A 14,357-nucleotide genomic window follows, 5' to 3' on the forward strand; every position below is an offset into this window, starting at 1 on the left:
TCATCTTAGCAGTTCCACTCAAGTGGCCCTCATTACAATTCTCATCCTACCCCCAGGATGCTGCCAAGATTTTGTGTGTTTGGAACAGCAACATAACCTGTTCTGGAATCCACACTGCTTTCATTTTACTGTGCCCAGTACTGGTATGGTACTGGATACCATTTTGTAGCTTTCTGTAGAGGTACAATTTGGAAGGAGTGTAGCACTGGGTTTACAAGGCTGAATAAAATAACATATGAACTACTAATCTCAGAACCCCATATCTCTCTCAGATTTTCTATTTTTCTACTTTGGTTAAAGAAGCAGTAATTCCTAAGAATCAACAAGTTGATACACTTTGAACAGCAACCAGTGGATAATGACCTGATTCACAATGTATAAATTTGATGTGAAAAAAGAATTTGAGCAACTATTCTGTTTGCTTTGAAACACATTCGTTAGCTGATTGTTATCATTAGATTCAGCCCTCAAAAAAACCACACAGAAGTTGCTGCTGGAAGTTGTGCTACGCAAAGAAAACCAAGCAACTATCCATATTCCATATAAGAAGTTCTAATAAGACAAGATTTCTCGGTTTTGAAATCTCCACATGGTAGAAAAGATAAATGGAGCCTGCCACAGCCTTAACAATGGAAGAGTTAAAGAAATCCATACAAAACCCCACCCTTAAAACTTCTGATATATACAGAGATCTATCAAAACACTGTACACATGATCCTCAAAGTGTACTTTGGCCACCACATTCCATACAGAAGCCTGGCTGATCAAACTGGTTTGCACAACGAGGACAACAGATTAAGAAAGTGAAATACCATTTTATAAGCACATCAATGGGGGCCACTAAGTTTTATGCCCTGTCTTCAAGTGTAACCAGCGCTGCCTTAGATCTCTCGAAGATAAATGAACGGTTTACACGACTGACCTGCACAATTCCCTGTGGGAATGCCAGGAACAGCTCCTTGTGCAATGCATGCAGTGCCCATTCTGAAACTCTCAGCTCTGCAGAGGCTTCCACAGCAACCACAGCAATCACCTCCCCCCAGGCCTGGGGTTAGAAACAGCCTGCACTTGGGCACCTCCACACTCTCCCCTGCTGCAGCAGCAGGTCCCCACACCGTGCAAGGTGTGGGCTGCGTTCCCTAATTGTACTAAAGCAGATTAAATGACAAAAAAACACCAGCTGAATAATGAGCATTCCGTTGACTAATGCTGTTTTTTAGTGACTTTATTAGCTCAAAAGGAAAAGTAGATTTGCACCCAAAAGTTATCATAGTGCTCAAGCTCATATGTATTTAAGTCTTTAGAAGGAGCAGGAAATTCACTATCATTAGTGCCAAGTTGAATTGCTACACCTTAAACTCCTAATTTTTGGATTCAAATCAAGGCTTACAAAATACTGCGTTCCTATAATTTCTGACTCCTGAATCCTCACTGTAGACGGCTTTAAAATAGTCATATGAAATGTGAGTTACAAGCAAATAATTTATTGACCAGAGATCAATCATTCTGAATGGATTTTTGATGATGATATTATTTAATAATTAAATATAATTCAATACAATTTGACTGGCATTTTTCAAATCTGAAGAGCTCAAGGAGCAAGACAGTCTCTTTATACAAAGTACATAGCACAGCCACACAGCAATTAATCAAAAGCTCTTTCCAATTATTTTCACTCATTCTTCACATCCAGAATAGAAATCAACAACAGGAAATACTTACACGAAAGTAGTTTTGAAATCAAGGTAATTATAGAAATTTGTGACATCTTCAGAAAATAAGCAGGGGCAGAGTTTGCCAGATTAAATCACTGTAATGTGAGGTTCATTTATCAATAAACCAAACAGCTTTGTCCTCCCAAACATTCAACAGAAATCCTTCTAAATAATCATTGAGACTTAACATTAATTTGTGTCATAAGTCTTTATAAAATGTATGGGGTTTTTACACTACGCTGCATACAAAAACATCTTCCTTAATTTTTTCCCTTGCATTCTTCATTTATTACTGTTAATTGGATGGAACATCAGAAGTTTAAAATTGCTCCACTATAACATGAAAGAGGATGTAGTTCTGCACTGCAGTATTAAAATTCAGATCTGCATTATTTCTCATTCTCCTCAGTTAAGATTTTTCCCAAAATACTGCCTCTGCAAATGCCAAAGGAAAATAATCAATCTTTAATACAGAAAGATACAAACTTTCTATTGATTTGTTGAAGTCTAATCTGATATCTAAATGTAAATTATTCACTTCAGTAACTTTGTTTTTAAGCCATTAATTAAAAGTGTGTCATATAATAAGCTATTAGTTTTGTTTCTTACTGTTTTCCGCCGTATCTGTATCTGATGTGCTATCAAGAACTACTCAAACCCTGAAGTTTTAGGAGTCCATAGTTGCTAATTTTCTATATTGAACAAAAAAACCCCTCAAGCTTCTAACAGATGATAAAAAGATAAGGATATGGCTCTAAAAAGATGGACAAGACCCTACATTAACAAGATTTTACCATCAAGTAATCGTGGAGGAGGGAGGTGAGTGAATGGGACTTCCAGTGGGAGGAAGTTCACCCCAGTGAGAGCAAAACCAGCCAAGTGTCCTGCTGAGGAAGTGTGTGCTCCATCTTCCAGGAACAACTGCCTGCTTGTGCTACTGGGCCCAAAGGGACACAAGGAACTGGGCAACACTGACAGCAACACTTAACAGTGTGCAGGGGAGGATGTGATGCAAATGAAAGCTCTTCTTCCCAAATCATTTATCCAGGCTAAGATCACTGGAATTTACAGCTGCCTAAAAGTCAGCTTCAGCAGGAAATCTGTGCAGAGAACACAGGACATACAGCACTGCTTGTGACAAGGAGATCCTATAAATTTTGCACGTGATTGCTTCTTCCGGCACAAATGGTGAAGTGCTGGTAGAGCACTGACACACCCTGTTCAGCCTTCTATGAAAGCTGCTTTTCTCATACCTTGACAGACTGAGTGTGTCCAGCTAGGGACACGTCCTGCCCTGAACCTGAGCACTTCACTGAAGGAACACCCCTCACAGCTTTGGTTAGAACCATGCATGGATAGGGCTGGGGCTGTCTCTAACACAGAGCCCAGCAATTTCTCCAAGAGCAAAAGGGGGACTTCCAGCTCTGGGAACCAAGATTGCAAACTCCGTCACACCCAAGGGCTTATGAACAGGAAGCCTGGGGGATTCAGTTTAGTGGAAGAAGAGTTCAAAGGTACTGGTCTAGATACATAATCTATGACTTACAGCAAGTACCCCTCATCTAGAGCTAAGCAGTAAATCCAATTAAATACTTTGATAGTCTAAGCAGAAAAAAAACCAAAAAACTACAGGAAACAGCAAGCTTCCACTGTAAATGTGGGAATAAAAATCAATTCAGTGAACTCTCATTCAGTCACATGGGGAACAATACCCAATTTCACAAAAAATTACAAAGCTTGTTAAGTGATACATTTTGTTATTTACCTAGAGCTTACTCAGGGCTAACAAGGATAAGATGAGATGAGTTTTCATGTTTTGGGAAGTCCAAGATTCATATCAGCATCCCTAATAATAATAATTTCTCTTTCCAATAATGTCCTACAGCAAACATTTTTTAAAATAAAGATCTAGAAATGGTCTTGATTTTCTTAGAGAATCACAGCAGTCAGGAAGGCCAAACTGGTGGTTCAAATTCAGTACTGAAGAACTGTTACTGATTTTTTGGAAGGCACTAACAATAGACACAGGGAAAATAGAGCCATATTAGGTAGTTCCTGAATATGCCAGTTATTTTATATAAATGTATGAACATGCTTTAACTTGAGTCTCTTACTTAGTAGCCCAAGCCCAGATTTTTAAATAAATACTATCCATAGGAACATTGTTTAAAAACCTCATTTATGTTAAATAGTTTAATAATTGTGATTATTACATGTATGTATCACATTTCCAGAGAATACCTGAGGATGATTTTTTGTTAATACCTCTCCACAAAACAGATGAAAAATTAAAACCTTCCATGTTGTTCATGGCACTGTTTGGACTCATTTAGGGACAATGTCAAAAAAACCCCCGAAGTTCAATTAAAGTCTATCTCCCTAAATCTCATTTGCAAAATTATACCTTCAGGCTAAACAATAAAAATAAATAAATAAATTTTTTTTTTTAAAAAAAAAAAAGGGGAAATACTTAAATATTTTAAGTACAAACCACATTAAAGTAATTTTGAAGTTCAGCTGAAATAAAATAGGGCACATACCAATACCACCACTACAAACTCAGCATCAGGTCTCTTGCAGGAAGCATGGTAGCTATGGCATAGATATATTTATAAAACATTAAATAAGAATTCTTGTTTAAAAAACCATTTATTGCAATTTATATGTACGTAACTTTGTAATCCCTTCCTCTCCTGTGGCATTTTCATACATTAAAAAAAGAAATAATTAAAATAATCCTTTAATAATAGTTTTCTCCTGGGTTCCAGTCCCAGCTGCTGGGAATCATTACATGGTAGGATCCATATTAGTTTATTATTTCATCCTCTGGGAGAAAATCTAGCTTTGCGCAGAGAAGCTGCACGAGGTCGGGGTGTGATTTCCATTTGTCCAAATGTTTTGGTTGAACTGCAAGTCTGCAAGCACGACATTTACTCTGCCAGTGGTGTGAGACTGACAGTTTTAAAGACTGCACAGAAAATTTGCATGCAAGAACAAAGGCAAGCCAGAAAAATGTCAAAGGATGTGAAAAGGAACAAGTCGGGCAGCTTGGAAAGCTCTCATTATGAATTTGAGCTGTGCTTGGCTCAAACACATTTGGCACCAGCATCAGCACTCTGTTAGTCTTTATGCTTCTGAAATATTCACAAGTGCTACAAGGACCAAAGTAGTTTATTTTCAATTTGCCAGTTTTCCTAAGCTAATTAAATATCCATGAAAGCAAGTTGTGCTTACTGGAATTCAGCTTTTCATTTTTATACAGATAAAATTACTAGGATTCAAATTATAATTCATATTGCTTTGTTCATCTATATATAGCAAATAAACACCTTTTTTCCTCCATCTAAATAATCTCTAAAAACAAACAATTCAATTAACTTGGTTATGAAATTTGTGCAGTGACATCCCAAGAGCTGAAATGCGAGGTCATTGATACACAATAGTCCCATGGCAGTTTTTTACAAAAGATAAATATTTACATCTGTAGTGGCTCTCCACAGAACAGGATGTAATCTATTGTCACATACTAGATAGGAATAGGGATGCAAACCAGAGGATTGCTACCATGTTCTGTCTAACAAAATTGGTATAAACAGCACACAAATTCTTATAAACAGCAGCTGGCTTTCAGGTTGCTGCTCAAGAACTAGACTAGTGTTGAGTGTTAGTGAGCCCAGGACTCAGGCTGATCATCACATTTTTATTGTTTACCTGGAGTGTTCAAGGTTCACCTTCATTGCAATGGGCAATATCTTATTTCCACTGAACTAGGAGCCAAGCTTTAGGAGTAGAGAAAGTAATCAAGTACTGGTGAGGTGACAAATGTGTGACTTTAGAGCACAGGTGCACACAGCATCAGCTGTCTCCTTTCTTAGCACTGATGACATTACGGACAGGTGCAAACCTCAGTCTCGTGAATATGCAGGAAGGCAGGTGCAGTACTCAATTCAGCTCCTTGGTCAAAGAACAGTTTCAGACTTTCAGATTTCTTTCCACCTAAAAAGTCACTGAAAACTATAGCTTTTATCATAATTTGCAGTCACGGGACTTAAAGAAAAAAAAAACAAACCAAAAAATAACAACAACAAAACACCACAAACCAACCTGTGCAGTTCAGAAGGCGTTATTTCAATGGCTAATGCACTAATGCAAAGGCTACAAACTCTTTCAAACTCCCTAAACTTAGTCCTTCTCAGTAAAACCATAACCAGATCTTCTAACTTACAGCCTCTTCATTTGTTATTAAATAAAATCCAGGGTGGTAGATCTTAAGACTTTGGAAGAAAAGTCATGTGAATTAAATGAGAATGGAGTTTAAGTGACGAATATAGAAAAATTTTGACTGGTTATTCATATCTGCCACAGCTGCCTCTGGTTCCCTGAACACTCACATTCACCATTTTTTTTCTCAAGTTCCCACTAAAAAAATACAGATTTCCACAAATACTAAACAAAGAAACTAACTGCTAAAGAAGCTGATCAGAGCCAAGAATTTTGCAGTCCAGAGAGTCACAGATGAGATTGCTTTCAACTTGCTAATGGAGCCTTACACCTGCTGACACCAAAAGGTGTGACATGGGCTTGCTAGAAAACCAGAAGAGATCTAAGCAGAAGATACAGTCCCAGAAAAGCAGAGCCCTGAGTGAGATGGATTTTGACACAAGTCAATTTCCAGTTCAATATTCCAATGATACAAGGGACAGAAAGAATTATACGGAGCCTTTGCCAAGCCATGGGAGCTGGTAAGCTGAGCAAACCTCATTATAATGGTCTATTATAAGTCCAATAAAATTATTTATTACTAGGACCTATGAACTCAAAGGCTTTTTATAGGAGTGTTCTTTTGCCCTCCATAGATACTGAAGAAACGGAAGCCAAATGTGCCACACATAAAAATTAATAGCAGACAAATTGATTTTCAGCTAGGGAGATTTCTAGCTTTTTGCTTTGTCCATGTCATTGGCATTTTAAATGGGCATTTTCTGTAGGAATGCTGGAAAGTTAAAGCCAAGGTATCACTGCTTCCTGAGGTGATGCCACTATGGAGCACGCACCAGGGAAACTCCCCTGGTCCCACATGCTTCTCCTCGAAACCCTTGATAAGGGTTTTCTACCTTGTCCCTCCATTTCAGTCTAAACAAAAAAAATACTATTAACTTGGGTATTGAGAGCATCTCAACAGCCTCTGAGCTCAGAAAAGCTTTCAGAACACAGTGCTGCCTGTGGGACACAAAGCTCATTTTGTATTGTCAAACTAAAAGGTTATCTGCAACGAGCCAGAGATAACTCCTTGGAAAATAATGTTTTCTTTCCAATAACCCCTCCCCATGAGAGCTATTTCTCTTCATTTCCTTTAACACTTTGCACAGTTTGATCTATTTGTTTCACCTCATTACACTTTTACAGTCGTTGCTGAAATTGTGCTGGCCCCATATTGCAGCAGTGATGCAAAAGAGAATTTACAGTAGAGCTTTTGAAAATTTAAAAAAAAAAAAATACATTTTATCTGGAACAAAAAGTATATTATAAATAAAGAAAAGAATAATCCATGGTAAAGGTCTCTCAAATAAAACTTGACTGAGGCTGTGCATCATGGAAGCTTGGACTTCGGCACTATAGGACCTGCAGGAAACCCGACTGAATTTTGTCATTTCCATCCCATTCCACATCCTAACTGCCAAGCTTTTGCAATAAATACGTGACCCCAGAGAAACCTCACTTTTCTCTCTGCCATTCCTTATCAGGTGTAGGTCATAACCAATGCACTTGAGGTTTGAAAAAAATTAAACATGACTCACATTTAGTAGACTTCAGCCTTGGAGTGCTTTGGGAGGCTCCTGTTCTGCTGTTTGTGTCCAGTTTCTTCATGAAGTCCTCGCTGCTTAAATCTGTGCCCAGCACACACCTCAAGTGAGTTGCTGTTTTCTGGAGAGCATCCACCCGAGCTGTACTTCTCCATACCTGTTAAAAGAAATGGCACTCTTATAGAAGGGGAAACCCAAGCAAAGAGAAACACCGCACTGCAAAAAATCCAAACACAGGGCAAAACAACTGTTAATTTAATTCCCAAAAAACCCCAAACCAATAAAACTGTTTGGTTGGGTTTAAGCTGGGTAAATGGATATTGCCTAAAAGGGTGGCTTGATTGGATAAAAATTTGATCTTTAACTGATGCACATTATAGTTTCTCCCAGGTTATAGTTCAAATGTATAAGCAACATGACAAAATACAAAAAAAAGAGCATTATATTTTAGTCTCCCAGTCCTCAAAATACTTTGGTCCTTCCATGTTCTCAATCTCCTTTTGTTTTGCTTCAGTTTCTTGATAGAAGCAGCAAGACCAGCATTCAATAATAAATTGGTATATTTTAACAACTGGGTTCAAGTATTTGTATAGCCAGCATGCAGATTTGCAATCAGATATTTGAGGAAGATTTTACAGCACATGGCACATTAAAATTATTAAGAATATTCCCAATATAACTAGACTAGAAATCTGTCTTCTGTATAGGACTGCTACAATAAAATCTCTGAATGTCCTATCTTTATAATAAAACGTCACAAATATCACATGTATACATGTTCACTTTTTACCCCCAAGAAAGCAGGACCATCACTTAGGCAGTCAAACAGAAAAATGTGAAGAAAAAGCTTTGCAGAGTTTCTGCTACAAGTGTAATTATTTTGTGTACAACACTTAAGGACAGATGTGGCAGCAAAATGAAATTTGAATCCTGCCTGGAAGTGTGTGTTCATTACTCAGAACTTATTGCCCGCTAACAAAGATGTCTTGATATCATATCATAAATTACAGGTGTTTTTAAGTATCTAAATACCTAGAACTGGATATTTTTAAAAATGCTGAGGCTAGAAAGACAAAAAATATATCTGAAAATTTTATTACAAAAATGAGGACTTTCAAAGTCAACACTAATATTCTACAATATTGATAATTAATGAATATTAAGGATTAAAGACATTTGTTGCTTGCATTCTTATAAAAAAGTAAAAACTTTGAATGCCAAATCCTAATGGTTTTGGAGGACAGAGGTGTTTGGGTAAGAGTGATCTACTATAAATGAATGAATTTTCTCCCAAGTCATTTAATTCTCCTCTGAAGAGCTCCTCCCTCCCTAGCAACTGCTGAGATTTCCATTTACTTAATGTTTACTCTGCGCTCCAGAAAATTACCAACCCACCTCTGAGCCATCCCATTACAACCTTGGGCTTTTCACCTCATGCCCTTACCTTTTCCTTCAGTAATTCTGGCTTGGGAATAAATGTGAAGCACAGAAGAGAAATTAAAAAAAAAAAAAAAAAAAAAGCTTTTACCCCTTCATATTATTAACTAGATATAGGAAAGTATGCAAGACTCTAAACATAGGATTTTAGTAGAAGGACAAAGCCCGCAAAATAGGCCTGCTCTTCTGCTCCTTTTTTTTTTAAATTAATCCACCAATAACATAAACCCCTACATATAGCAAGGGAAAAAACCCTTGGAATATCCCCTGCATTCACATTAGAATCATTGTGTTAAAATTCACAGTACTCTGTGAACACAGTACAAACATAAATAATGATTTCAAAATATCCTGTATTAGAAATCTACTAAAATGTCAAATCTAGACCTTGGATTTTAAGCTTTGCTAAAAGGTTTGAATTTCCCTTTGAAAGTATTCTCTATTTCAAATGTAAAAGTGGGCATTTAGAGACACATGTAAGGAAATTGCACTGTACTAAAAACACATAAACACACTTTTCTACTCAGCCAGAAATCACAAAGAGCACAGAAAAACTAAGATGTTATATGAATACACCAATAACCGGGAAAAAACAGAGCATGGCCAGAAGTGTTCAGTGAGCGGGTAAAACCACCAATACTTGAAAATAAGGCAATGAAGTTGTTTTCTCTTAAACCAGAGATGCACATGAATATTTACTTTCATGAGATTAAACTATCAGTTAATTGCAAATGTTCCCTGTTCTCATCAATAGAAATTACCCAAGTTTCTCTGAATTGCTGAAAAAAAATTTGCAAGTTATTCTCCAGTCAGATGTATGCATAGTTTCTCGTTATATATTTTATTCTGCAATTGGTGGATTTCAAATCTGATTTAGTATAATTTGTGTGAAATTCACCCACCACTTAAGGCTTATTTTAATTTATTAGGTTTTTTAATTGCCAAGCCTCAAAACTTTTTAAAAAGCCAGAACATCTAAATGCAGGAAAGCTGAGTGTATTCCCTCTCACTTTTTCAGTAGTTTCTCCCTGGATATTTACAAATGTGTATTAAAACATGCCGTGCTTATATCACAGAAAATATCAAATTCACGCAGTTGTGGATTTTGTGGGTGACAAAAAAACCTGCTTAGCCCAAGAAGGCATTTATGTTGCTCAGCTCTTTTCTCTGGTGGAAAAGAGGAATAAGAGGGAATAGGAGTTGGAAAGATGGATAAAGCAGAGATAAGGCGTGTGGCTGCTGAGCCACAGTTGTGTTCTGATCACTTCTGCGGAGTTTAGGAAGTTTTCCACATTAGCTACACACTGCAGCAATAGGTAGTTTCAGTGCATCCAGCTTCATTAGAAAGTTAAATAAGAACGGATGAATGCCAGGAGATGAAAGACCAAGTTTAATTCAGAACACTTCTTTCCTCATTCTGAAGTATTTGTGTAAGTTAAATACGTGGGATTATAGAATCCAACAAATACTGACAATCAGCATAAGAAGTAGATGATTAATAGCTTAAGCAGGAAAATGTAATTTTCAAAGGCACAAACATGCCCACCACCCAGTGAACAGCAGCAGTGATACCCAGTCCACTATCAACTACCTCTGCAGCAGACACCCATCCCATACTTCCCCAGCAATTCATGCCTTTTGAAAGGTTGAACAGATTCCTTGGAGCTACAAGGGTAGCTTTCATAACAGAAAGCTACACCTAAATAGGAAAGAGGATTATGTTCACATCAGACAAAGAAAATTATCCTGTTTTTCCTGTATCTTAGCTAGGGAAGCTCCAGCTAGTTTGATGTCAGTGTTCTCAAGCCTTTTCCTCCTCAAAGAAAACAGCCCAACACTGGGGACGAGCAAGTCCAGCCTTCACAGGCTCTTCCTGCAAACACTGCTGCTGATAATGAGGCAGTTTCATGTGCCAACATCTGGAATGACAACACCACAGTTTGGGTGTACACAGGCAACAGATACTTTCTTAGGTGTATAGTAACTCCGGCACAGAAGTACTTCATTTTCTTTTGGATCAGATTGTATTGAAAGGCTTTATGAAAGGCTTCTGGACATCTGTTAAGCAGTTTTCTCCTAATGTTTGTTTTTCTGATTCATATACAAACTAAGCAACATTTGTTGCTCACCATCCTGCAGCAAACAAGCACCTTGGATCTATTCCATATGAGGCTATTTGTTTCACAATCACTGGGTAAATTTCATGTGCTTCAAATAAGTTAAAAAAAAAAAAAAATTAGATTTCATTGGTTGCATTCACACCCCCTATCTAAAAGGTATGCAGATGAGTGTGATGGGCTGCTGAGAATATTAACCAAATTACTCCTTATTTTGACAAATCACATTCATTCTCTCCATTGTAAAACCATGTTCCCCACAAATAAATGCACCAAAGAAGCAGGCTGAGAGAAGCCCAAGCATGAGTCAAGTAATTACTAGAAATCTAGCAAAACACAGAAGTGCCTCTTGGAGTTTTCTGGCCCAGGAAAAAATGCTTGCTCTGTTGTTAACTTCCATGAACATAGATCATAACCTGCCACTGACACACTCATGCATGTCTGCATCTGGAACAGGGTTCTTGAAAAGTAACTTCATTCAGAATACTGAGGCTTTACACAGCAGTCATATAAAATACAATATTTATTGCCTAGAGATTACAACTTAAAGTATTTTGACCCTGGCTTATACAGCAAACTTGTTTTCTTAGTGCCCTAAGAATATTCACATCATTATTAAACTGCACCAAAAAGGGGATCTAAAAACAAAACTAACTCAGAGCTGTGCATCTGCTGGTTTCTAATCAAACGTGCTACAACACTTTATTTCTCATGTGAAACAACTCTGAAGAGACTGAGCTGAGAGCACTGACCACAATACCACACGGAATCATAGGATCAGCCTGTGAAACTGTGCTGAATTTTTAGCTAGTAATCCCTCAATACCCAAACAAGAGGTGGCCCTATTCATCTAAAACAGAGCAATACGTTCACTTCTGGCTCCTCTTGCTCTCCAGCTCCTACTTTGCTTGAAACTAACTTTTAGTACCATGGGTGAAGAGAAATTGTAGCTTTCACAGTAACTAATTTTCCACAGAATGAGTTCTGTTACACTTTTCCTTTTGCACAGAGGAGAATACACATGCCAAGTCTGACCCTCACTATAATTTGGAAGAATTCACGTGGTGAATTCCCTTGATCCAGTCTGCAGCTGAGAGCCCAACCTGCCTTCTGACTGCTGTCAAAGCGCTGAGCTTCCTGGATTCATTAACTTCAGCAGGTGTGTCGAGAAGGTGCCACTGAACAGTTCCCTGTTTGAAAAACCTAAGGTCAGTATCTTTGATACAAATCAATTTTTCCAGTATGTCCCAACTCCTGTGCTTCAGTTTGGTGACAGGGAAGCACAGCGGAGCAGCCTGGCCAGCGCTTGGTGAGAGATCCCTCCGCTGGCAGAGTCTGCGTGCCTCTGTGACCAGCTGCTCTCGCTGCTTCTCTCAAAAGGGGAAACGTGCTTGAACTTGTGGATTCTTTTCTTGCCTTCACACAACTGTCACAGACACGTGCTCTAATTCTACTATTGTCTGTTTGCATGCAGCTGAAAATCTGCCCCACACTTAGGGTGCTTATTATGCTGTCTCACAGTGTATACAGGGATCCACTGCGGATTTTCATTCCATGAATTTAAGGAGGAAGCCTCCCTACTCTTTCTTTTTTTTTAAAGTATATAGAGGCAGGTTATTTCATACCCTTTTACAGTATCTTCTGATGGGCTGATGTTGAATCATGATGGTTTTACACAAACTAACAGCTAGTGCAGCGCAGGCCTCAAGATGTTAGATCAGCCTAACATGTTCTCTGAAAAAAGGCCACTGCCGTATCTCATTGTCAGGAAACAGCAAAGTGTTTAAGAAGAAATAAACTCAGCAAAGTGCTCTTAACAAAACTGATCTGGACTGCACTTACAGTCGCACTACCACAAGAGTTTTAGCTCATTACTCTGTCAACCAGATAAATAATTTGCAGGTATAATTACAGTTAAAATACATGGAATTTAGAATTTTTTTTTTTCTCCTTTATCAAAAACTCCCATCTTCTTTGGAATTGTTTGCTAGTAAGCTCATGAAGAGACTGTGGTTAGCTGAAATCAAATTGAAGTTTATTTAGTGGGAAAAAACCCATAAAACTAATAATCCTTAAGATAAGTTAAAAATTATATATTATATTTTTAAAATATCATTACCTTCCAGATGACAATGTTCAGATGCTTTTAATACAGCTCTGTGCAGGAGTTACAGTTATCTGAATTTTATTCTCTTCTTGTCTGAATATTTGCTTCAGAGGTATTTACTTTATTATTTCTACTTCTTCTGGCCTATATACCTTTACACAATGCCTGCTAGAGACATTAGGCATTATTTCAAAACTGAATGTATCATATGTGAAAGCCATCAGAAAAGCAGAAAACACCCCATCCACACAAATCATTACTGACCTTCCCAAATTCCTCCAGACTGGAAAACACTCCATCCATACAAACTATTCTTGTCCTTCAGAGATTGCCCTGGTAGCACAGCTGTGCTCAGTTTAGCAGAGGCATCTCTCAGGTAGGTATCATTGAGTCTGACAGCAAACCCACCACTAAACCACGTTCCTGAGTGCCACATCTACAAATATCTTAAAAATCTCCAGGGGTGTTGACTCAAACACTGCCAGGAACAGCCTGTTCCAATGCTTGACAACCCACTCAGAGAAGTCTTCCCTAAAATCCAGTCTAAACCTCCCCTGAAGTGACTTAAGACCGTTTCCTCTCAACCAGTCAGTTGTTACCTGGGAGAAGAGAGCAACCCCCACCTGGCTACACCCTCCTTTCAGGTGGCTGTAGAGAGTGCTGGTCTCCCCTGAGCCTCCTTTTCTCCAGGCTGATCCCCCATAACCCCTCAGCCACTCCTCACAGGACTTGTGCTCCAGAGCCTTCCCCAGCTCTGTTGCCCTTCTCTGGACAGGCTCCAGCACCTTGGTGTCCTCATGGCAAGTGGGGAGCGTGGAGCAATTCTTCACTACAGGCACATTCAGCATCCTTAGATTCTAACTTCCTGTTAAGAAACACAGCTCTATTCATCAGATTCTATTCTTGAAATAAATCATTTCCTTGAAATAATAAGTATGGGAGAGCAGCAAAATTTGTCTTTTTCCTCTGGGAATTTTGCAGTTTTGTTGCCTGACCTTGTTTACAATTACACTCTGTTCACATCAATTCATGCTTTGCATTTAAATCTCTTACTGCAATGACTGTAACTCACATCATGTATCTGTGTGTTGTGTTTTTATTCTCACATTGGAAATACAAACTTCTTTGGACAGGGATTAAATCCTCAGGATGTGTTTTTATGCTGTCTGGTACACAG

General features: G+C 38.2%; 1 protein-coding gene across 1 annotated transcript in view; it reads right to left on the bottom strand.

The window, feature by feature from the left end:
* The window catches only part of LOC131378604 (uncharacterized), a 170,159-nt gene that overhangs the window by 77,579 nt on the left and 78,223 nt on the right, over positions 1 to 14,357 (bottom strand). The window contains exon 3 of the mRNA XM_058421765.1: positions 7,514 to 7,676. Coding sequence (XP_058277748.1) covers positions 7,514 to 7,676 — 163 coding nt within the window. The remainder of the gene's footprint in view (positions 1 to 7,513; positions 7,677 to 14,357) is intronic.

Source organism: Hirundo rustica, chromosome 9 (genome assembly GCF_015227805.2).
Source record: "Hirundo rustica isolate bHirRus1 chromosome 9, bHirRus1.pri.v3, whole genome shotgun sequence".
Taxonomy (NCBI): Eukaryota; Metazoa; Chordata; class Aves; order Passeriformes; family Hirundinidae; genus Hirundo; species Hirundo rustica.